Genomic DNA, 25,632 nt, shown 5'->3' with positions numbered 1-25,632 from the left:
AGTCATGACTTCATGACACCAAGACTTACAGTGTGATGAAATCTGGGTTTAGAAACTGCAGACTAGGGAAAGTTCTTCCATGGAAGGAGAAATTTCACATGGAGAGGAAGCTCTGGGGTGGAAACTGAAAGTGATTTAAGCACAATCTATAGAGGGGAATACCCAGTCTGAGCATATAAAACTAGATGAGCCTCTCTATCCATCACAAGAACATCTTCAAGAACACCACCAACAGCATCCCCAAGAACATCACTGAGAGCATCTTTTATAACAGAACAAAATGAAGTCTGCTGTAGCTTTTGTTGTTCTTGCTTGTCTGATCATTGTGGAAGGTAGGATTCTTTATGTCTTTCCTCTTTTTTATTTCTGTTAAATGAAACACTTCTATTTATCACTGTCTTTCATTATAATAAGTCTATTATTGATTGCACAACATCTGTAATAGATTAATTTATTAAATGCACTGTGTTTTTGTTAATCTGCAGGACAGAAGACCAGTGTGAATAGGTGTTTATGTCAGGGTCCTGGTCTGAACATGGTTCGTCTGCAGCGTGTCGAGAAGATTGAAGTCTATCCTGCTGGTCCTTCTTGTGACAACGTGGAAATTATGTAAGTTTAATAACCAATAACATTAATGATAATGATGTACATCGTTCATTAAAATGAGATTAAACAATCTAACTCCTCTTGTTTTGCTATTTTAGTGTTACATTCAAGAACGATGGAGGGAAAAAATGCCTGAACACAGAATCCAAGTTCGCCCAGAACTACATCAAGAAAGCCGTTGAGGAGAGGTGAGAGTTCAGAACATTAATTTAAATACAGATTAATATAATAATGAAGTTAATAATATTAATGATTAATATGTTTTAAATAATAACCAGAAAAATATACTTATATTATAACAAACTCAAATTCATTTGTAGCAGTTAAAATCTTTATTAATTTAAAGAATTATCCTTAAATTAATATGAACTAAAAGTTCTAAATAGTATAAACTAAACACGTCTGTTTTTTTTTTTCAGAACTACTCAGTAAAGCATGCCTGTAGCAGACCATTCAAGAAGATACAGAAGACGACAGTGTGCCTTCTACTACTATATTTCAGATATTGTAAAAAAAAAAATATGTAAATAAAAATTGTTCAAGTTTGTATAATGTACATGCTTTGTAGAAATACACATATTTTTGGATTTTTTTTTGTACAAATATGTTTAATTTAAAAAACTCGGACCTGTACAGATAAAGAGAAATGCAATGTGTTCCTCATTGTAAACATGTCAAATAAATGTTTAAAATAATGTCAGAGCCTTTTTATCTTTTCTATCAATCAAAATCAATCAAATTTTTGTACATTAAATAAGATGATTATGATAAGATAAGATAATAAGTTTTGAGTCAAAGATATTAGACGAAGCAGCATGGATGGTAAGATAAAGTTTTTGAGTTATTCAGTGAAAAGTAAAATTACCTACTTTAAAAATTACAAATTACTCATAAAATCTACTTAATTACAGTAACGTAAGTAAATGTAATTAATTACTTTCCACATCTGCTGTTCTCCTATCCTACCTATTCTTTCATGCTAATTAGTCGACATATTGTGACTTAATTTCAAAATAGTGGCACACAGAGAACTACCTCAAGTAGTGTGTGCATAAATAGTGTTTTTAATAAACTATCTGTGCACTTTCAAAGCTCTCAGTGCCTCGTTTTAAAGGTCAGGGCCCTCAAAATTCTACCTATGAAGTTTAGCAATACTTTAAGCTTGGTTATTGCTATAAAGCTATAGCGTTATTTCAGAACGCTGGGGGTACAAACAGATGTAGGCTAGTTAACGAATGTTCAGACTTGTTATCAAGTCCATTTTACACCAGATTACTTCTTTAACTAATTTAGTAAGACCTACTAGGGAAAATGGAATGGTGTTTATGTGGACATGAAAAGACTTAAAGGATTTAGTATAATTCACAAGATGTATTTTCACTCTAACAAATCATATAAGTTTAACAGTTGTCAGATAATCTGAAATAAAATAATAAGCAATCTAAATGTCATTTTTTTAAGCAAGTGTAGCGCTATCTTGTCCCAGCGCTGAAAGTGATGTCACAAGGTTGGTTCTCGAACGTCTAACTAACATAAACTATTTGTTTACACTAGTTCCTCAATGAAAAATAAAAGCCAAACCAAAAATCAATGCAGAGCGTAAACTGACAGTTAAAAGATAACATAGCTAGAGTTAGCTACGTATATAGCTATCTTAACATAGCTAGCATTAGCTAGTCAGCTAGCTAAACAGCTAATGCTAGCTATTTGAAGATAGCTAGCTAAGTAGCTAACGATAGCTATGTTAGATTTACATAGCTAGCGTTAGCTACTTATCTAGCTATCCTAACTTAGCTAGTGTTAGCTACTTACCTAGCTAAGATAGCTAGCTAAATAGATAATGCTAGCCATGTTAAGATAGCTAGCCAACTCTAGCTAACTAGTGAAGAGTAACTGTTTATTACACTTTGGGTGTATTGACAAATATCTTTCAGTTATGATTACTTATCTTAGTATCTATAATTACATAATCATTGTGTGAAACCTTGTATTTTATATGCATTAACCAATACTCACCTTACATTTGATCATTTTTACTCACAGTGTATTTTACACGCATTTATATAGAAGATTAACCAATAATCACAATATATCCTTTACATATATAGTAAAACATTGTTTGATCAGGCATGTGACTAACACAGACTTTATTATGACAAATTAACCCACACGATACATAAGGCGTTTACTAACACATATGGTCTATTGTATGGCGGTCTAACCACGCGCCACTAACACATTAACATATAACATATGAGATCTATTGTGAGACTTGTGTAGCTCATGCTTGAAGCATTTCGTTTACTGCATGTCTCTGACTAACGACCATCAATCATCAGCTAGTGCACTCTGGATGAACTAAATTGATACAAAGGAGGCTTCGGGACGAACAGTGCGGCCTTTCTCTCTGTGCGTGCAAAGTCCTTCACCTACCAAAGCGGGAGGAGGACGCGCGCACATAGGGAGGGCGGCACTGTCTAATTACTGGAACAATATCACACTGTCTGACTGGACACAATCAAGGCCAAACACTAGTGGTCCGGTCAGACCTGTGAAACTTGAACACTAACACGTGAGAATATGCATACTAACATGAGATGATTTTAGCAACGCCTCATCAGCAGGTTTCACGTCATTTGGGGTATAAACATGGAGTCAGATCAGAGGGGGGTCAGAACTTCTACTGGGACGGCTGTTAACTGTCTTGTATGTATTGGTTCTCCTGAATTCAGTAATAAATACTTGGTTTGCTTTCAACTTCACTCCACCTGTCTACGACTCTCTATCAAACCAACACGTAGGGGAGTTGTACCCCGGACGAGAGGTGGGGGTTAACCCACCTTTCATTTTTTTTCTACAACACTAGCTAACGCTAACTAGATGAAGCTAGCTACTCAGCAAACTGAAGTTAACTGTTTATCAATCAAACAGCGCCTGGGTGTTTCAATATCCACTTAAATCATGTATGTTTCATACAGTCTTAATAAACTCTGGAATTTACATGCTCCAGGGTTTCTGCATGGATCTGCAGCAAATCCACTCTGTTTCAGTTGGCACAGGAGTGCTGTGACCGCATCTGCACCAGGTAAAGTTAGTGTTACTGATTACGTGCAGGATTCCATCATCTTCCTGTTTCATCGTAGTTATATTACACACTCTATTAAGGTCCCTCATGCAGAAAATACTCTTGCACAACGTTTATCACTGACATCTTTGTGGTCTAGAAAGTGACTGTGGGTAGGGTAGGTGTTCCTGTAAAAATACTGCACACTCCTCTGTACAACCCAACTAAAAGCACTCGTCCTCCTTGCTAATAGAAGACCTGCCTGTACAATGAAAGCTGTTTTATTAATGTTTTCAGTATTATTTGGAATGACTGCAACACTGTGTGCAGGTAAGACAATACTGTAGCAGAATGTCTCATTTCAGTCAGTGGTGGAATAGTTTACACACCTTTATAAAGCAACATTATTTTAGTCTTATTAAAGTAAAAATCTTTGACTCTATCTATCTGGGTTCTAAACTTTAGGTTTTGCAGAACTGCAACAATTCTGTATCATCTTACCCGAAGACCGTGCAGCAGTGGAAGCGGAAGGAGAGCATTGTTTTTGCAAAGGGAATATCTTGAAGCATGTAAATGCGACAGATGTTAAGATACTTCAGCTATTCAACTCAAGTGCTTCTTGTTCAAAGACTGAGATAATGTAAGTAAAAAAGGGTAAAACTTCTGGGGTGTTTTTAATGCCAGCAAATATTTTATATGTAAAAAAAAAATTTAAAAATAATTCATGACCGTCAATGCAGTCACAATACATATTCAATAAATGTGGTATATTGTTACTAATGTATATAGTAAAACTGGATGTTTTATATATACATATATATATATATATATATATATATATTTTTTTTTTATTTTTATTTAAATATATACATTTTTTATAATCTTTACTCAAATATTGAAAATGAATTACCTAAGCTATTTCCATAAAAATACAAAATCATGGAGAAATGTGTTTTTTAAACTTAGTTAACTGTGCATACTCACTCTTGGAGATGTGCATAATATTTTAAGCATCTTTATATGCTCTGTAGCCTTTGTGACACTATTTCCCATTTCAAATGAAGAATGACTAAAAAAAACAGAAAAGCTAGTAAGGCTTTTTTATGTGCTGACAAAAAGCACTGTACAGAAGTGTACAGCTAGTAGATTAGATTTGATTACTGAATCAGACTTGGACAAGGTCACTCCAAAACCTTTTTAAAGCCATTCAGAAGTGGACTTGTTTGTGTGCTTTAGATCACTGTCCTGCTGCATAACCCAAGCACACCTGAGCTTAAGGTCACAAACAGATGGCCAGATATTCTGCCTGGTAAACAGCAGAATTCCTGGTTCCATCATTTACAGCAAGTTGACCATCCCCTGAAGCACCAAAGTATGATTTCCTTTTTCTGAAATTGTGTTAGTTTTACACCATATGTAATGGAACACACCCAAAGTCCTGGGGATTATTAAGATGTTTCTTAGGAAAATGTGAAATGGGCTTTTGTGTTACTGTTGGTCAGCAATGTTTTTTGTTTCATGTTTTCTCCATTTGTGAATAATAGCTCTTACTGTGGTTCGCTGGAGCCAAAAGCCTTAGACTTCGTTACCTTTTCTCGACTGACAGATAATCAATGACTTTGTTTTATTTAATTACTATAGTTACTATATAATTACAATAATTAATTACTATAACTAGTAGTAGAACTATTAATTACTAATATAACTATTTAGGTTCTATTTAAGTGTTTTCTTGATTCTGCAGGTCTGGCAGTAATCAGGTCTAGTTGTGGTTAGTAGTGAAATATATAGCACAGGGCTAGATGGATGTATATTATTTTTCCCTTAATAAATGAACTCATAATTTAAAAAGTGCTTTTTATATTTACTCAGGTCATATGTGTCTGATAGCAATGTTTGTTTGAAAATTAAAAAATGTAAGTATGACAAAAATGCAAAAACAATACAAAGACTTTTTCATGCCACTGTACATATATACAGTGGTATTAAAAAACTGCGCACCCCTGATCATTTTCATAATTTCCCTTTAAAAATCATTGGTTGTTTGGATTAGCAATAATTATTGGAACACAAAATTAATAAAAGGGTTAAGGAGCCAATAGCAAGTTTTTCTCCTCTTTGCATCTTCTCTGAAAAGTGGCAACATATGAGCCTCAAAACACTACTCTCAAATGACCCGAAAACTAAGACTGTTCAACATCATGGTTTAGAGGAAGGCTATAAAAAGCTCTCTCAGAGATTTCAGCTGTCAGTTTCCATTGTGAGGAACATAGTGAGGAAATGGAAGAACCACAGGCACAGTTCTAGTTAAGTCACAAAGTGGCAGACCAAGAGAGAGGAGAAGGAAGGTGAGAACAGTCATAGTCAACCCACAGACCAGCTCCAAAGACCTCATCATCATCTTACTGCAAATGGTGTCACTTTGCACAAGGAGAGGCTGCATGGGAGAGTAATGCAGAAGAAGCCTTTTCTGAGCACAGGCCTCAAACAGAGTCGCTTGAGGTATGCTAAAGCACATTTGAACAAGCCAGCTTCATTTTAAAATAAGGTGCTCTGCACTAATGAAACTAAAATTGAGTTATTGAGGTTCTTTACATGTGCAACAATAAGGAGAAACGATTGATGTGTATGTGACAGAACTGAGGAACCGCAGCAAAACATGTGAGTTTGGTGAGTTAACATACTCTCTGATTAAAGATAGAATTGTCTGTTGGATTCTAAATAGTGCACTGTGTAAAAGACAGTTCAGAGAGCAAGATTTAAACGTAGAAAAGGCACTAGTATTGTGTAGAGCCGCTGAGATCGTGAAGCCACAGGCTAGTGCTAAGGGCTAAGAGCTAGTGAGTAAAAACTGCACCATAGATGCTCTAAAGAAGCATGTGAGAAAAAGCAGTAACACACAGAAAGACAAGCAACTGACTCATGGAGCCAGGAACCCGCCAGATCCCAACAAAAAACATTGTGATCACTGTGGAAGTTCTTGCCGAAAAAATGTCAAGCATATGGAAAAAAATGCAATGAATGCGGAAAACTTAATCACTACGCAAGTTGTTGTTAAAGCAGAAAAAACAAAGTCAAGTGCATGCAGACATGTTGTCACATAATGAACAAAAGCAAGAAGACTGGATGATTACTCTGCAAGTGCAAAATAAAATGATACAGTTCAAGCTGGAAACCGGAGCTCACGTAAATGTAATCTGATAAAGTGTGTATAATGAACTGAAACCATGACCCAAACTGCATGATGCTAAAGTAAATGTTGCCAAAGTAAAAGTTACTGGGTATGCTGGAACTGATATTTCACTTAGAGCAAAATGTCTTGCTCAGGTGACATACAAAGAGACTGAGCACACACTGTTGTTTATTGTGGCGCCAAAAGAGGTACAGGCCATATTTGGTTTGGCGGCATGTGAAAAACTGAATTTAGTAACGAGGGTCCTAGTAGTTGAAAGTTTGAAATGACTATGACATTATGACATGATGCAAGAGCGCAGTGATCTGTTTAAAGAACTGGGCTGTCTACCTCATGAGCATACCATTTGAATTAACAAGAATGTACCTCCTGTAATACACCCATGCAGAAAGAAAAAGATAAAAGATTAACTGAAAAAGGAGCTAGACAGAATGGAAGATCTTGGGGTCATTAAAAAAACGCAAAATCGCAAACTAAGGATTTGTTTAGATCCAAGAGATCTCAATAAGGAAATAAAAAGAGAACTTTTAAAACTCCCTACACGTGAAGAGATAATGGCTCAGTTTGCAAAAATACAAAGTTCTTTAGCAAATTTGATGCTTCTTCTGGATTTTGGCAGCTAAAGTTAGATGAAGCCAGCTCTAAATTGTGTACATTCAATACACCATTTGCAAGATACCGGTTCCAGAGATTGCTTTTCAGAATAGCATCAGCTCCTGAGGTGTAGCACAAGACAATACACCTAGTCTATGAGCACACTGAAGGAGATGACATCATTATATGGGGAGCCACAAAAGAAGAGCACAATTATAGACTCTAGAAGTCCTAGAAGTTACATTGAAGGCAAACCTGAAACTGGAAAGGGACAAGTGCCACCTGGGTGTGTCTGAACTGACACTTGTGTGAGACATCATCAGCAATCTGACCTGATCCAATGAAAGTTTCTGCCATTGAAAAAATGCTGAGACCCTAGTACAAGAAAGATGTGCAGAGGTTCATGAGGACGATCAATTATATGGGAAAGTTCATACCCAATCTCTCTGAAAAGATTGCACCACTAAGACTGCTAACTGAAAAGAAACATGAATGGGATTAGAATCAGGAACATGAAAAGGCATGTCAACTGCTTAAGAAAGTGTTGATTGGGGAGCCAGACCTATGAAAATCCTACCAGACCTATGAAAATATCGTCTGATGCATCAAAGACTTGTTTAGATGCAGTACTACTGCAGAAATATGATAAAGACTGGCAACCAGTAGCGTATGTTTCTTGATCGATGACTGGAGCAGAAACTAGATACTGGATGGCCTCAAGTGCGGCAGCAGTATGTCTCAGATATCCAAGCATATTGGAATTGTAGAGGTGAGGTTAAATGTAGTGAATAATGCTGTATGCAAGGGCAGTAAAATAGTAAAATTAGTCAAATAGTAAAAAAATTATGCTAGAAAAAGTCCATGAGCGTCTTTTGGGCATGGAGAAGTGGAAGAGAAGGGCGTGTAAAGTTATGTATTGGTGCAGAATCAACAAAGAGATTTCAGATTTGGTGTCATCCTGCCAGACATGACTGAAATATCGGCCCAGAAACCTCAGTAAGCCACAGATGCCACATACACTGCCACAGAGACCATATCAGAAAGTAGGTGCTGATTTGTTCACAGGCAACAACAAAGATTTTCTGACTATTACTTACTAGCAGAGAACGTCATCACATGCACGAAGTCAATGAAGTTGAATGGGCTGACGGAGAAGTCAGTTGAAATTGTGAAAAAGCTGATGAGAAAAGCTAAAAACAGTGGAGGTGATTTCTACAAGGCGCTGCTTGCATATTGCAGTACACCACCATCCTCTCAAGAGCGTGTGCTATGGCACTATGTATGTAACTGTGACTGAGATAACCGTGACTTTGGAGCATATTTCTGAGTCAGTTAAAGCGAATTATCTAGTACTCGCTCACGAGAGAGAGTGCTTGGAATTGAGCAGTTAGTGGTGACGTAAGCGTACTCAGGAACGGATTGTTTAAATGCAGTGAGTGCTTAGTGTAAGTACACCCTGAGTCATTTAAAAATCAGCATCTGATTAGTTAGCCAAAACTTAAGAGTATTAAAGTAATTTGGAGAAAACCAGCCCCTATAAACAGCATGTAATTGTTGGTTGCATTATAGTGTTATGGGCTCAAATGACATTTTATTATTTTCAATTATTTGTATATCTAGGTTATTATATATTTGTCTGCATGTATGTTGTTACTGATATAGTTTGTTGCGATGGAATGGAGTTAAGGTGGACTTTGAACCTTGGGAATACAAACCAGTGTGCTACCACTGCTCCACTGCAATGCATTGGCTTTGAAATAAGGCTTAAAAAATGACAGGGGGAAAATGGCTCAAACAAAAGAAACAAATGTCACCGGGGAAAGGAAGCACACCAAATGACAAAAGAAACTTTTTTTTCCGGGTATTTTATTCTGATTTTTTTATAAAATGTAACTCAAAACAATAAAAATAAAAATGAATACACTGTAAAAACCCTAACTAAGAACACAGTACAGTATTTGGTAGTGGCACTAATTACAGAAAATAGATAAATAACATTAATACCACATTAATACCATTAACAGAGCTCTTTTAATATTTGTTTTTAAGCTCACCTCGATTTACTCAGCTTTACTCAACAAAATTTGAGCATTTCTTTAAGAGAACTTGGATAAACAGCTTCTGTAACCCAGAAAAATACAAGGCTTGAACACGAGGAGCACACTACCCCACTGAAACAATGCCATCTGCCCGCATCTGGTTGTGATTCATTCAAAATACATGTTTAGAAAGGCAAAATAGGCATCTACTACTGTTATAGGCCAACTAAACCTTATATTGTTCAGTATTTCCTGATTTTCATTAGGATGGCTCTGGATGAATCCTAAAATGGAGCACCACCATTCACTGCAGCTTGAGCCTCCCTCTCTACCATGCTCTTAGCTCCTCCCTTTCCTCTCTCAGGGTGACAACACTTCTGATTGTGTTTCTTAAAGTTACAGACACACATTTTAAAGGTGTATTCTCAATTCACCACCTGGCTACACAAAGTACAAACAAACTTAAAAAAAAACTTGTTTTTTATTTTTTAGACTTTCTTTTAAGACTATTGCAATACTGACTGCTTTTTATCCAATGCAGAATCACACTCAAGACAGGAAAGAAGGTGTGCCTGGATCCAAATGAAGAGCAAGGAAAGAGGATGTTGGGAGGCAAAATGTAAGCTGGTGCCATCACTACAAAACACTGGGCTTTGTCTGCCAGGCTTCTTTTAAACAATTAAAAAAGGTTGTGTGAATGTGGAGAGCTTGATGATGTTACTTTCTGTTTCTGTGCATTCTAGTGGAATGAAATCAGATGCAAATGGAGGAAACAGTGAGAAGGGTGAGCAGCAGTCAGACCACCTCCCATCTGAAAAGACAACCCTACAGTTCCACAGTACTGTATACATTTACTGATTAAATACATATTATTTTAACAGACATAATTTTTTGAGCACTGATTCATGTAAAATGTGAAAAGGATGTCAAGGTGTCATATGCAATTTTAAGGATAAAACCACTATGCGTGTAGCCAAAATATCATTGATGTTTATATTTACAGGGTACAGGTCAACTTCTCTATTAGTCAGGGCCCAGACAGTTTTACAATGGCAAGAAAAAGTATGTGAACCCTTTGAAATATCATGGTTTCTGCATACATTTCTCATAAATTGTGATCTAATTTTCATCCATGCAAAGTATATTAACAAATATAACACTGCTAAAATTATAATGCAAAAAAATATGATCTTGCAGTTTTTTTAACACATTTATTTAACACACTTATTGGTCTTGGAAAAAGTAAGTGAACCCTTGTAACAATATCTAGTTCACTCCCACCTTTTATTGTGGTGTTTTGCTATAGGCACCCTGCCTCTTTTTTATACATTTTTATAGACTGTAGACTCATGAAGAAAGATGTAAGCCTGTACCAATGATGACTTTAAATCTTTGTCTGTCACTCTGTGTTGTTTCTTTATCTCATTGATGAGTCTCCATCATGGCTTACATACATGTATTGTGCTTCCTGCGTGGAGCAAACTCAAAACGTTTTAGTAATGTTGTAGTCGAAACCTGAAACCTGTGTTAGTGATTAACATATCCATCAAATATAATTAGTAACGTTTTTACACATAAAATATTCCCAGGGTTCTCAGATTAAATGCAGTTGTCAGGTTTTTTATTTTATTTCAAGAAACAAAAAAAAAAAACATGGGAGTGACTATGAGCCCAAAGACTATAATCCCCACAACTCTACTAACTACAAACACGGTGACGTCACGGCACACATGCCGCGAAGTCACGACGCGTCTCCGGAAGAGCAGGCTGCGTTATCACACGCACACTTGCAGGCTATTGGCTAATTCAAATCGCAGCACCTACGATAAAAAAAAAATCGTGCCTATTCAAATCGTGATTTCAATAAAAAAAACGATTCATCTTTCAGCCCTAGTGTGGAGGCATTGTGGTCAAATAAATATAAGTGGTTTGTCGTCAAACACTTCATACATCTAGAAAGGCCTGGTTTCATGGTGTGGGGTGAAAGCTTATACTGTGTCAGATCACCAAATAAAATCCAAAGCTACATTAATGAAGTCCTGCCCATCGGTGGCTTACCTTTTCTGTCCTACAGGACAACATTCTGCTTGACTTAGTGTTTGCAACAGTGACATTGCTTTCCTGGATTGTCTATAATATCTCTCAATGTGATGGCATCATGTTGTGCTGGAGTTGTTGGAGATGGCAGCGTTGGCATTATTGGAAAATATTGCCAATGGTCGATTTCGTCAAGAGCGAATTTTGTGTGACCATTATGTTTTTCGGCTCATGATGTGACTGGCTTATAAGCCATTTCAGATTTTCAAGAGCATAAGAGTATAAGAAAACAAGCTGACGGGTGGCTTCTTGGTAGGCAACTCATTTAAAGCATTTAAATGAAAGCATTTATTATCCATTTTAGAATAATTAATTTAAATTATTAAATTACTTAGAAGACAGCAGCTACTATTATACTATTATGCTATTATACTCTAGTATATTATTATTATTATTATTATTATTATTTTCAAGTTGATTTCAAGTTGATTGCAATGTACTAAGAGAAAGTACCTGGGATTCTGCCTACGCACGGTTTGATACATCATTTTTGTGCATATGAAATATTTTAGTAGGAAGTCCACGCATGTCTTAGTACATGAGGCCCTGGTCAACCAGCGTTTTGTTAAACTGTTCAAACATTTTCATATGCATTAACTCTTTTGAATATGCATTAAGGAATTAAGCCAGTAGCCTAGCCTTTGGCTCCCCCGCCACCAGACACCTCCTGAGTGAGAGACTGAGAGAGCTTGCAATAATTTGCAGGGGTTTTCTGCTGCATATTAGGTTTTTTTTCTGACCAAAGCAAAATAAATACAGTCAATTCCAATTATGAGCAAAGGAAATAAACCATTTACTGAAGGATGACTGTCTGTGTGTCACTGCAGTAAGCATTTAAGGTGGAATGGAAATTTGATTTTGATCCTCAGTTGAATATCAAATGAACGAATGAGACATGGATTAAATACATTGGTCAGAAAACAACAAAATCTTAACATTTAACATTCAGTACTAATTTACACTGATTTAAATTTAAACCACTAAAAAGCTTTTTTTTTTAACAAATGCTAAATGTAGCATGTGCCTCCAATTCCTCCAATGCCAAATCTTTAGTTGTCAAGGTGTTGAAGGGTAAGTGGTGTAAGTGGTTGTAAATACCATGCTGGCAATCTGGGTGATCATAAATAAACAAATTATAAACTTTTGCACAATAACAGCCAGAGTAACCAGAGAAATAGCAAAAAGAGTCTGATTTAAAGAGAAAATGCTAATAGGGTGGCACTATAAATTGTATTTACATTTAACTACACATTGTTCTGACCTTTCCTTTCTTTTACAGATGTTACAGTAGATCAACCTCCCTCCTTCATTCCACAGTTGGTGAACTCCCAACAGGATAAAAATGAACCATTTCTCACCAGGACCACTTTTGGACCTCAAGTCATCCTCAGTAAGACCTCAGGTAAGAAGTGTACATTTAATTTATGATTTGTTTTATTTTTTTACATCAAATAATTAAAAGTAACTATGTAACTTTTACTCAAAGTACATTTTAAATTGAGTACTTTTTTTTTGCTTTTACCCGACTAGATTTTTAGATGGGTACTTTTAATTTTACTTGTGTAGAGTTTTAGCAAAGTAAAGGTATTTTTACTAAATTACAATTTTTCAGTACTTTTTCCACTTCTGCATTTAAATACACATTGTCCTAACCTTGACTCTCTTTTACAGATGTTACAGTAGATCAACCTCCCTCCTTCATTCCACTTTTGGTGAACTCCCAACTGGATAAAAATGAACCATTTCTCACCAGGACCACTTTTGGACCTCAAGTCATCCTCAGTAAGACCTCAGGTAGGAAGTGTCCTTCATGAAATAAGTAATGTCCACACAGAAAGTTCACTTTAATAGAGCTTTATTCAGTCAAAATGAGGAGCTTTATCAGACCCAGTGAGAGTGCAGAGCATCTACCGCTCTGGCAGTGATAATGTGGGTTTGAAATTATTCATAACATTTTTAAAATGGTTACAAGTGACGATGCAGCACAAAATGTATCAGAGTCATAATATTAAACTCATGGAAAATATGTAGTGAAGTAAAAGTGGAAGTAAAAAAAAACACTCCATTAGATACACATACAGTATTTTAGTACTTAAATACAGTAGTGAACTAAAAAATAATACTCCAGTCGATACAGATACAGCATTTTAGTACTTAAATACAGTAGTGAAGTAAAAATAATAATCCAGTAGATTGAAATACAGCTTTTTACTACTTAAGTACAGTAGTGAAATAAAAATATGAAATATTAATATATTAAATGTTTTTTTATTATTTTCCCGATTTTGATTCTCAGTTGTATACCAAATGAACGAATGATGCATGGATTAAATACATTGCCCAGAAAAGAACAAACAATCTTAACATTTAACATTCATTACTCATTTACACTGATTTAAATTTAAACCACTAAAAAGCTTTTTTTTTTTTGAGGCATATGCTTAAAGTAGCATATGCCTCAAATTCCTCCAAGTTCAAACCTTTAGTTGTCAAGGTGTTGAATGGTAGGTGGTGTAAGTGGTTGTAAATACCATGCTGGCAATGTGGGTGATCATAAATAAACAAATTATAAACTTTTGCGCAATAACAGCCAGAGTAACCAGAGAAATAGCAAAAAGAGTCTGATTTAAAGAGAAAAATGTGATAAAGGTCATGGGGTGGAAAAAAATTTTAAGGCACTAAAAATTTTATTTACATTTAAATACACATTGTCCTGACCTTGACTCGCTTTTACAGATGTTACAGTAGATCAACCTCCTTCTTTCATTCCACTTTTGGTGAACTCCCAACAGGATAAAAATGAACCATTTCTCACCATGACCACTTTTGGACCTCAAGTCCTCTCCAGTAAAACCTCAGGTAAGACGTGTCCTTCATGAAATAAGTAATGTCCACACAGAAAGTTCACTTTAAAAGAGCTTTATTCAGTCAAAATGAGGAGCTTTATCAGACCCAGTGAGAGTGCAGAGCATCTACCGCTCTGGCAGTGATAATGTGGGTTTGAAATAATTCATAACATTTTTATAATGGTAACGAGTAAAGATGCAGCACAAAATGTATGCGAGTAAAAATATTAAACTCATGGAAAATATGTAGTGAAGTAAAATTGGAAGAAAAAAAATACAAATACAGATACAAGATACAAATACAGCATATTGCTCCAGTAGATGCAGCTACAGCATTTTAGTACTTAAGTACAGTAGTTGAGTAAAATAATACTCCAGCAGATACAGATACAGCATTTTTGTACTTAAGTACAGTACTCTAGTAAAAATAATACTCCAGTAGATACAGATACAGCATTTTAGTACTTAAGTACAGTAATGAAGTAAAACTATTACTTCTGTAGATACAGATACAGGATTTTAGTACTTAAGTACAGTAATAAAGTAAAACTAATACTTCAGTAGATGCAGGTACAGCATTTCAGTACTTAAGTACAGTAGTGAAATAAAATATTACTCCAGTTGATACAGATACAACATTTTAGTACTTAAGTACAGTAGTAAAGTAAAAATATTACTCCAGTAGATATAGATACATGATTTTAGTACCTGAGTACAGTAGTTGAGTAACATAATACTCCAGCAGATACAGATACAGCATTTTTGTACTTAGGTACAGTACTCTAGTAAAAATAATACTCCAGTAGATGCAGGTACAGCATTTTAGTACTTAAGTACAGTAATGAAGTAAAAAGTAATACTCCAGTTGATACACACACAACATTTTAGTATGTAAAATAAAGTAAAGGGGTAAAAAATAATACTGCACTATACAGAATATTAGTACTTAATTACAGTAGTGAAGTAAAAAATAACACTTCAGTTAATACAGATACAGCATTTTAGTACTTATGTACAATAGTGAAGTAAAAATAATACTCCAGTAGATACAGATACAGTATTTTAGTACTTAAGTAAAATTGTATAGTAAAAATAATACTCCAGTAGATACAGATACAGTATTTTAGTACTTAAGTAAAATTGTATAGTAAAAATAATACTCCAGTAGATACAGATACTGCATTTTAGTACTTAAGTACAGTAGTGAAGTAAAATATTTCTCCCTTAGATGCAGGTACAGCATTTCAGTACTTAATTACAGTAATGAAGTAAAACGTAATACTCTAGTTGATACACACACAACATTTTAGTATGTAAAATATAGTAGAGGGGTAAAAAATAATACTGCACTATACAGAATATTAGTACTTAATTACAGTAGTGAAGTAAAACATAATACTTCATTTAATACAGATACAGCATTTTAGTACTTAAGTACAACAGTGAAGTAAAAATAATACTCCAGTAGATACAGATACTGCATTTTAGTACTTTAGTACAATAGTGAAGTAAAAATAGTACGCCAGTAGATACAGATACATTATTTTAGTACTTAAGTAAAATTATGACGTAAAAATAATACTCCAGCATATACAGATACAGCATTTTAGTAGTTGAGTACAGTAGTGAAATAAAAATATTAAATAATAATATATTTTGATTCTCAGTTGAATATCAAATGAATGAATGATGCACGGATTAAATACATTGTCCAGAAAACAACAAAATCTTAACATTTAACATTCAGTACTCATTTAAACTGATTTAAATTTAAACCACTAAAAAGCTTTTTTTTTAACCAATGTTTAAAGTAGCATGTGCCTCCAATTCCTCCAATGCCAAACCTTTAGTTGTCAAGGTGTTAAATGGTAGGTTTTGTAAGTGGTTGTAAATACCATGCTGGCAATCTGGGTGATTGTCACGTGGTCCCTGTCTGTTCTCGTGTTTCTGTGTTTATTTACCTTTTCTGTGCCTGTCTCTGCTTGTGCCTGTGAGTGTGTCTCCCACGTGATCCGTGTTCCTCAGTGTTTCTTGCCCTCACCTGTGTTCATTTGTTACTCCGCCCCTTAGCCCCAGGTGTTTTCTGTTTCCTGTGTGTGTTCCACTATTTATAGTCCGTGCTCCCTTTCCCTCGTGTCGGTTCTTGTGCTTTGTTAGCCTGTTATGGTTGCGTCTCTGTTTCCCGTGTTTCTTGTTTTCAGTTTAGTTTCAGTTTATTTGTGTATTTTTTGTCTTTTGTTTATTGTTTAATAAAATCTCTCGCATTTGCATCCGCTCTCCTCGTCCTTCCTTCCCGCACCCTGACAGTGATCATAAATAAACAAATTATAAACTTTTGCACAATAACAGCCAGAGTAACCAGAGAAATAGCAAAAAGAGTCTGATTTAAAGTGAAAAAATGTAATAAAGGTTGTAAAAAACAATTTAATTTATGATTTGTTTTATTTTTTTTACATCAAATAATTAAAAGTAACTATGTAACTTTTACTCAAAGTACATTTTAAATTGAGTACTTTTTTTTTGCTTTTACCCGACTAGATTTTTAGATGGGTACTTTTAATTTTACTTGTGTAGAGTTTTAGCAAAGTAAAGGTACTTTTACTAAATTACAATTTTTCAGTACTTTTTCCACTTCTGCATTTAAATACACATTGTCCTAACCTTGACTCTCTTTTACAGATGTTACAGTAGATCAACCTCTTTCTTTCATTCCACTTTTGGTGAACTCCCAACAGGATAAAAATGAACCATTTCTCACCAGGTCCACTTTTGGACCTCAAGTCCTCTCCAGTAAAATCTCAGGTAAGACGTGTCCTTCATGAAATAAGTAATGTCCACACAGAAAGTTCACTTTAATAGAGCTTTATTCAGTCAAAATGAGGAGCTTTATCAGACCCAGTGAGAGTGCAGAGCATCTACCGCTCTGGCAGTGATAATGTGGGTTTGAAATAATTCATAACATTTTTATAATGGTAACGAGTAAAGATGCAGCACAAAATGTATGCGAGTAAAAATATTAAACTCATGGAAAATATGTAGTGAAGTAAAATTGGAAGGAAAAAAAAACACTCCATTAGATACATATACAGTATTTTAGTAATTAAGTACAGTAGTGAAATAAAATATTACTCCAGTAGATACAGATACAGCATTTTAATACTTAAGTACAGGAGTGAAGTAAAAAATAATACTCCAGTAGATACAGACACAGGATTTTAGTACTTAAGTACAGTAATTGAGTAAAACTAATACTTCAGTAGATGCAGGTACAGCATTTTAGTACTTAAGTACAGTAGTGAAATGAAATATTACTCCAGTCGATACAGATACAGCATGTTAGTACTTAAGTGCCATAGTGAAGTAAAATAAATACTCTAATAAATACAGATACAACATTTTAGTACTTAAGTATAGTAATGAAGAAAAAAATATTACTCCAGTAGATACAGATACAGCATTTTTATACTTAAGTACAGTACTCTAGTAAAATAATACTCCAGTAGATGCAGGTACAGCATTTTAGTACTTAAGTACAGTAATGAAGTAAAAAGTAATACTCTAGTTGATACACACACAACATTTTAGTATGTAAAATATAGTAGAGGGGTAAAAAATAATACTGCACTATACAGAATATAGTACTTAATTACAGTAGTGAAGTAAAACATAATACTTCATTTAATACAGATACAGCATTTTAGTACTTAAGTACAATAGTGAAGTAAAAATAATACTCCAGTAGATACAGATACTGCATTTTAGTACTTTAGTAAAATTGTATAGTAAAAATAATACTCCAGTAGATACAGATACTGCATTTTAGTACTTAAGTACAGTAGTGAAGTAAAATATTTCTCCAGTAGATACAGATACAGCATTCTGATTTAAAGTAAAAATGTGATAAATGTTCTAAAAAAAAAAAAATAATTTATGATTTGTTTTATTTTTTTTTTACATCAAATAGTTAAAAGTAACTATGTAACTTTTACTCAAAGTACATTTTAAATTGAGTACTTTTTTTTAGCTTTTATTCGACTAGATTTTTAGATGGGTACTTTTAATTTTACTTGTGTAGAGTTTTAGCAAAGTAAAGGTACTTTTACTAAATTACAATTTTTCAGTACTTTTTCCACTTCTGCATTTAAGTACAAATTGTCCTGACCTTGACTTTTACAGATGTTACAGTAGATCAACCTCCTTCTTTCATTCCACTTTTGGTGAACTCCCAACATGATAAAAATGAACCATTTCTCACCAGGACCACTTTTGGACCTCAAGTCCTCTCCAGTAAAATCTCAGGTAAGACGTGTCCTTCATGAAATAAGTAATGTCCACACAGAAAGTTCACTTTAATAGAGCTTTATTCAGTCAAAATGAGGAGCTTTATCAGACCCAGTGAGAGTGCAGAGCATCTACCACTCTGGCAGTGATAATGTGGGTTTGAAATAATTCATAACATTTTTATAATGGTAACGAGTAAAGATGCAGCACAAAATGTATCTGAGTAAAAATATTAAAAATATTAAACTCACGTGTTAACCTATGCGACATATCAATGGCTGTAAACAAAGAGTAACATGTAAACAACTGATGAAAAATTTACCAAGCACACTATTGTTTTTCTTGTGAAGTTCTCAATAAATTTGAGAATGACCCTCTTCCCATTGAAAAAATTATAAATACTTATTTCCAAATTTATTTTTGGCCAGTTTTAGCAAAGTGTGTTAAAAACAACTGCTCCAGTAGTTCACTTAAAGTGCAGTGTATCATGTAACTTTTTAGAAAGGAACAAGACACAGATTTATACTCAAATGTAAATGTATTTAACATCAATTCTTAGCACATTCCTAATATACTCTGTGTATAATATTAATACAGTTGTAATACTCATTAAATATATTATCATTTTACTGTAAGCATATTTAAAATATAGGGTTACGTACACAAAGTAGTATGTTTAAATGTTACTTAAGTATATTTAAAATAGTTCCATCTTAGTTATTCCATTTCCAGTTAAGTACACTTTAAGCACAATTTAGACTTTTGTACTATTTTTTATGCTTAGTATACTTTAATCTACTTTTTTCACTATAAACTATAAATAAACATCTATTTTCTGGTCTATTTTTATTCACAAGGGGAACTGGATTATAAAGTGCATTTTAAGCTGCACTTCTTAGGAACAGAGGTGTTGCCATGTTTTCCTTCTAATTCATCAAGTCTTGCTCCCCAGCGGCTGTAAAGCTAAGCTAAGTTAAGTAAACAAAATTGTAATTCTTAAACATTTTCAGACGAGTCAGACAAATCAAACGAGCATTGAATGAAAATCTACATAGATTTTTCTCCTGAAAATTGTTTATTTGGGTGAGTAAACACTTCAGTTTATTAACAGTAAGCTTAGATTTTCAGATTTCCACTAAAGCTGGAGAATGCACTAATGCTGCCTAACAGTGCTACACTGAGGAGCCCTGAGTGTTCCGGTAAACCAGGGCGATGTTAGGTTAGAAGGTAATGCTAATGCTGCTAGCCAGGGTTATAAGCAGACTATAGGGCAATAATACTCACCTCTGAATGACCAAATGGCCAGCACTTAGCAGGTATTGCAAATACTGCTCCAGTCTAGGTGCTGGAGAACTAAACTGAAACTCCTGTGTAACACTGCACCTCAGAGTGGCTTTACTGCTGCTTAAACCTGACTGGTAAAATTTTTTTAAAGTATTTTACCAGTCAGTATTTTCACCCCGTCTCAGTCGGTGCCTCGCCCGCCCTCCCACCCCGTCTCAGTCGGTGCCTCGCCCGCCCTCCCACCCCGTCTCAGTCGGTGCCTCGCCCGCCCTCCCACCCCGTCTCAGTCGGTGCCTCTCCCGCCCTCCCACCCCGTCTCAGTCGGTGCCTCGCCCGCCCTCCCACCCCGTCTCAGTCGGTGCCTCGCCCGCCCTCCCACCCCGTCTCAGTCGGTGCCTCGCCCGCCCTCCCAATCCCACGTATTCTTGTGGGCACTCAGTGTACATGTTAAAATACTCTCCATGAATAACCACATTTTGAATTGCCAACCTGAGCATATAAAACTAGATGAGGCTCTCGATCCATCACAAGAGCATCTTCAGTAACAGAAGCAAAATAAAGTCTGCTGTAGCTTTTGTTGTTCTTGCTTGTCTGACCATTGTGGAAGGTAGGATCCTTTATTTCATTTTTCAAATTATATTATATTTGATATTGATAAGGCATTATTGACTCATCATAGCTCTGTCTTTGTTCACACATATTAAATGAAAATATAATATATATATATATATAGTTAAACGATGTAAATATTAATCTTCTGTATTATTGTTTATCTGCAGGACAGAAGACCAGTGTGAAGAGGTGTTTATGTCTTGGTCCCCGCCTGAACACGGTTCGTCTGCAGCGTGTCGAGAAGATTGAAGTCTTTCCTGCTAGTCCTTTATGTGACACTTTGGAAATAATGTAAGTTCAATAACAAATAACAACAATAATCATAATGATGAACATTCTTCATTTAATAACATTAAACAAACTAACTGCTCTTATTTTGTTGTTTTAGTGTAACATTGAAGAATATTGGAGGAAAAAGATGCCTGAACCCAGAATCAAAGTTCGCACAGAACTACATCAAGAAATCTGTTGAAGAGAGGTGAGAACTAAAAACATTAATAAAATAGAGATTAGTCAGGTAAATACTTTTTATATAATAATTTAGCATGATGCTACAATATAGATCAGAAACACTAGTGCATCTCAAATATTCTGAATATCTTTAAAACTTTCTTTATTTCAGTAATTTAGTTCAAAATGTGAAACTCATATTATATAGATGTACTACACACAGAATGATCTATTTTAAGTGTTTATTTCGTTTATTGATGATGATTATGGCTTACAGCCAACTTTTGTCAATGTGGGCTGTGTGTCAAGTCCTGCTGGAAAATGAAATCCAAAACCCTCACTGATTGTGAAAACTTTACACTAGATTAGTTCTTTAAATAGATCCCTCTGTGCATATATACAGAATTTATATTATATATTATATATATTGTTCTAAATATTATACATTAAAAACATGTTTTTTTTGTTTTCAGAAGTACTCAGTAAACCATGTAGCAGTCCATCGGTGAAGATAAAAAAAATGATGATTACAAGAACATCAGTTTCAAAATCCTGCAGTGACAGTGTGCCTCTGCTACTATATTTCAGATTTAAAAATCTACACTGTAAGCCCGGATAAGTTGAATGTACTTAAAAAATTCAAGGAAACGTAAGTAATGGGGAAGGAAAACTTAAGTTAGCTAAACTTAAAACATCAAGTTATTACAACTAAAGGGGAAGTTGATTTAAGTTTTTTTATTTTTGTAATACATTTAAGTAATGGGGAATAAAAACTTGAGCTAGCATCAATATCAAGTGATTACAACTAAAGGGGCCGTTGATTTATTTCTAAGGTAGCCCAGGGGGAATCACTACACACTGATGGTGAGTGTTAGTCAGAAACTGTTGGACACACCCAGTATGCAAATAGATTGTGACAGATTGTTAATGGCAACGGACTAAACTCAGTTATTATAAGTTGCTTCGACTCAAATATCTCAGTTTGAATAGTAGAGAATATGTGCCCACAAATGTTCAACTAACTCAAAATAGTTGAGTATTGTTTAGAAATATCCAATTTTATGTAAAACAGACTTAAATCATTTGAGTTCAAACAACGTATGGGATTACAGTGTAAATAAAAATTGTTTAATACTATATAATGCACAGACTTTGTATAAACATTTTTTTGGGAGTTTTTTGTACAAATATGTTTATTTTAAAAACTTTGACCTGCACAGATATTAGATATTAGACGAAGCAGCAGGGTTGATAAGATTAGGTTTGTGAGGTATTCAGTGAAAAAACGCCACCTAAAACATCTATATTGTAGATCATATAAAATGTACATGTAAAATGAAGAAGTGACATCATACATCAAGATCATCTCCCCTCTGAGCACAGAATTGACAAACTCTTCTGACACATATTGAACACTAGATTTTTTTGCTCTTTTTGCTCTGTGTTAAATAAGTTTGCTAATAAAAGCCCTTCTGTACACTGTAGAGATTTAATGTAACAGCACCAGCTTTCTCAACTTATCAGGAATGGCTTTCAGTTAACATCTGTGCTGAACTTATCAAGAGTTAATTACTTAAGTGTCTTGTCCTCTTAATGTGTTTGAGAGCATCAGTTGTAAAGTTGTGTAGAGGTAGAGTTGGTATACAGTGAATAGCTCTATTTGAGTAATGTTCTAATATATTTTACGGCAAGAACTACTAAACTAAGAAATGAAGGTCAGTTAATATGAAACATTTCAAAAACTTTGAAAGTATCCTGAAGTTCGTATCCTGAAATTTAGGTATTCACTTACTGTAAAAGCTGATAAATGAAACTGATATGTTGATTACACCAGGTTATTTTTACTTACTGACTTAAATCAGTTAATAAAAAAAACACATTTTAGATTTTAAGCTGAAATATTTAGAGAACTTCAGCCACTTTTAGTTAAAATCAAGATGGCTGAGTAAAAATCCCCTTATTTTACCACCATCATGTTGTCAGTCTCCAGAGACCAACAATATAGTAGTTTAAAATTACAGTTTCAAAAAACACTTTTCAGAGACGATGCAAAGAGGAGAAAAACTTGCAATTGGCTCTTTAACCCTTTCTGGTTTATGCATGTGTATGTAGGTCAAGGGTCAGTGAGCTTACCAAACTCTGTGTTCCAATAATTAGTGCTAAAGATATTCAAATCAATAAAACAAGGGTGTCCAGTTTTACGCACCTGTTTAATTTTGTTTAAATAATTATTGCACACTTTCTGTAAATCATATAAACTTCATTTAACTTCTCAAATATTACTGTGAACATCTGCTATATGATATATTTAACTGAAACTGCTGATTCGAACAACCAATGATTTATAAAGGAAAATCATAAAAATGATCAGAGGGTGCACACATTTGTTCATACCACTGTTCTTATGTTCCCCACTGTATATTGCACGGAGAGGTAGAACTCGAGTAGAGAATGTGATTTAACCCTTTCTGCACCTCTAGATTAATATGACCTTGACATATCAGAATATTTTTGGAGGGGATCAAATTATTGGTGGCACTTTTGTAATGGCTGGATTTTGATGGGGCCACATCACTTCCATCCATGCTAATTCTACTCATATGTTAAGCCCACCATTCAAGATATTGACCAATTTTCAAACAAAAGTTTATTACATTTACGTAAAAGTTGCATAGTCAGTCTATATAGTGATGCAATGTGCACAAATAAGTCCAAATCAGCATGATGAAATGTGCACATGTGAACTTCTGACTTGAAATCAACATGTTTCCAAGAAATAAAGTCTGATTAGGAGAAAAGTGTAAAATCAAAGGAGGAAGTATTAGAAGTTTGAGGAAGTGAAATTAGCTCCAAAACAGGCCTCTAAAAGTGTGGGAAAGCCCAGAGTAAGAGTATAAAAAAGGCTGCATTCAATCACAGCTTCATTCACACAGCTGTCTGAGCAGAAACAACATCTGGATCATCATCCATCACCAGTCTTCAGAACAGGAGAGAAATGAAGTCTGCTGCAGCTTTCGCTGTTCTCGCTTGTCTGGTTATGATCAGTGTAGAAGGTAGGAGTCTTTCTTTCAATGATCTATTTCTGTTTCTACTGTATAATAGATTTAATCATTCTACTCTCTCAATAACTTGATGATTAACCTATTTACTGCAATAAATATTAATATAGACTTTTAATCATTTGCAGGACAGAAGACCAGTGTGCAGAGATGTTTGTGTAAAGGCGAGGTGAACATGGTTCGTGTGCAGCGCATCGAGAAGATTGAAGTTTATCCTGCAAGTCCTTCTTGCGACAATGTGGAAATTGTGTAAGTTCAATGATTAATTAACTTAGATATAAAAAATAACTTGTAAATAAAATGTTGTATTCAGGTAGTATGTTATGTATGAGTTACAAAACCTATTTTAATTTCTTTTTCATTTCTGTTTTTAGTGTCACACTGAAGAACGGCGCAGGGCAAAAATGTTTGAACCCAGAATCCAACTTTGCTAAGAATTACATCAAGAGAGCCATTAAGAAAAGGTGAGAAAATGCATTATATTTAATTTTATTCAGAGTTATTAATGAATGAAAAAAATAATTCATTAATATATTGATATAATAAATTGATCCAATGTATGGATTCATTATTTGCTTTTATTGTTTAGGAGTGCCCAGTAAAACATGGTGGTGGAAGAACAAGACAACAACACAGCACTGGATATGTTTATTATGTATAGGTGTATGTATATATGCATGTATGTATGTATATCATAATGTAAAAACACACATATAAAACTAAAAAAAATAATATATAAAGAAGCAGTTTTGTTAAGCTGTAAAAATCGGCAGCTATTTTTGTATACAGCTGTGTTTTGTAAAATGCATATTTAATATATATATTTTCTGAAAATGTTTAACCTTTATTATTTATCTTTTTTAAATGCTTTTCTCATTTTAATGTTTGTACTTCTGTAAATATGTGAAATAAAACCCACTAAATGTAACAAAACTTGAAGTTGGCTGGAGTTCTATATATTATTTGATTGATTTGAAAACTTTCAGTGTTCAGATTAATGTTATATAAATATATATATATATATAATGTTATATATATATATATATATATATATATATATATATATATATATATATATATATATATATTTAAATGTTATATAATAAACTGTCCTAGTAGTATATAATCGTTGCTGTCCAATGAAAAACTCTCCATCTCCATTTTTGTCGATTTTAGTTTGAACAAACAAACTGTCCCTTATTTTCACATGAACAGACCAATAGAAATTCTTAAAAATTACCTAAAATAAACTCTTTTTACATTGATTTCCATTGAAAGTTTAGAAGGTTTTTTCTGTCTCCTGTAAAATTGCTTTTTTTGGAGATACTTGTGTTTCATTGGACAGCAACGATATGTAGATTTATACTAAAGTCATCCAAACTTTGAATAAAAACATATGGAATTATTTAGGAAACATAAAAAATAAACAAACCAGAATATGTTTTATATTTTAGATTCTTCAAAGTAGCACCTCTCGCTTAGATGACAGCTTTGCACATCTTGGCTG

The 25,632-nt window shown here is 34.3% G+C and overlaps 3 protein-coding genes across 3 annotated transcripts; all 3 read left to right on the top strand.

The window, feature by feature from the left end:
- Positions 1 to 223: 223 nt before the first annotated feature.
- Positions 224 to 1,274, top strand: LOC103028100 (C-X-C motif chemokine 11-6-like). Its single transcript, XM_007238694.3, has 4 exons — positions 224 to 332; positions 486 to 609; positions 705 to 794; positions 1,026 to 1,274. Exons 1-4 carry the CDS (start codon positions 281 to 283, stop codon positions 1,036 to 1,038), a joined length of 279 nt encoding a protein of 92 aa, XP_007238756.2. The 5' UTR covers positions 224 to 280; the 3' UTR covers positions 1,039 to 1,274.
- An 11,583-nt stretch (positions 1,275 to 12,857) lies between these two features.
- LOC111191009 (C-X-C motif chemokine 11-1-like) lies at positions 12,858 to 22,167 on the top strand. The gene is made up of 7 exons (XM_022664903.2): positions 12,858 to 12,995; positions 13,265 to 13,387; positions 14,330 to 14,452; positions 18,616 to 18,738; positions 20,784 to 20,907; positions 21,005 to 21,094; positions 21,540 to 22,167. The coding sequence occupies exons 3-7, from the start codon at positions 14,410 to 14,412 to the stop codon at positions 21,550 to 21,552; spliced, it is 393 nt and encodes a 130-aa protein (XP_022520624.2). The 5' UTR covers positions 12,858 to 12,995; positions 13,265 to 13,387; positions 14,330 to 14,409; the 3' UTR covers positions 21,553 to 22,167.
- A 1,259-nt stretch (positions 22,168 to 23,426) lies between these two features.
- LOC107197135 (C-X-C motif chemokine 11-6) lies at positions 23,427 to 25,038 on the top strand. Its single transcript, XM_015602833.3, has 4 exons — positions 23,427 to 24,119; positions 24,254 to 24,374; positions 24,500 to 24,589; positions 24,715 to 25,038. Exons 1-4 carry the CDS (start codon positions 24,062 to 24,064, stop codon positions 24,725 to 24,727), a joined length of 282 nt encoding a protein of 93 aa, XP_015458319.1. The 5' UTR covers positions 23,427 to 24,061; the 3' UTR covers positions 24,728 to 25,038.
- The last annotated feature ends 594 nt before the right edge of the window (positions 25,039 to 25,632 follow it).

Source organism: Astyanax mexicanus, chromosome 22 (assembly GCF_023375975.1).
Source record: "Astyanax mexicanus isolate ESR-SI-001 chromosome 22, AstMex3_surface, whole genome shotgun sequence".
In the NCBI taxonomy this organism is placed as follows: domain Eukaryota; kingdom Metazoa; phylum Chordata; class Actinopteri; order Characiformes; family Acestrorhamphidae; genus Astyanax; species Astyanax mexicanus.
This window is presented reverse-complemented; position numbering and strand designations above follow the sequence as displayed.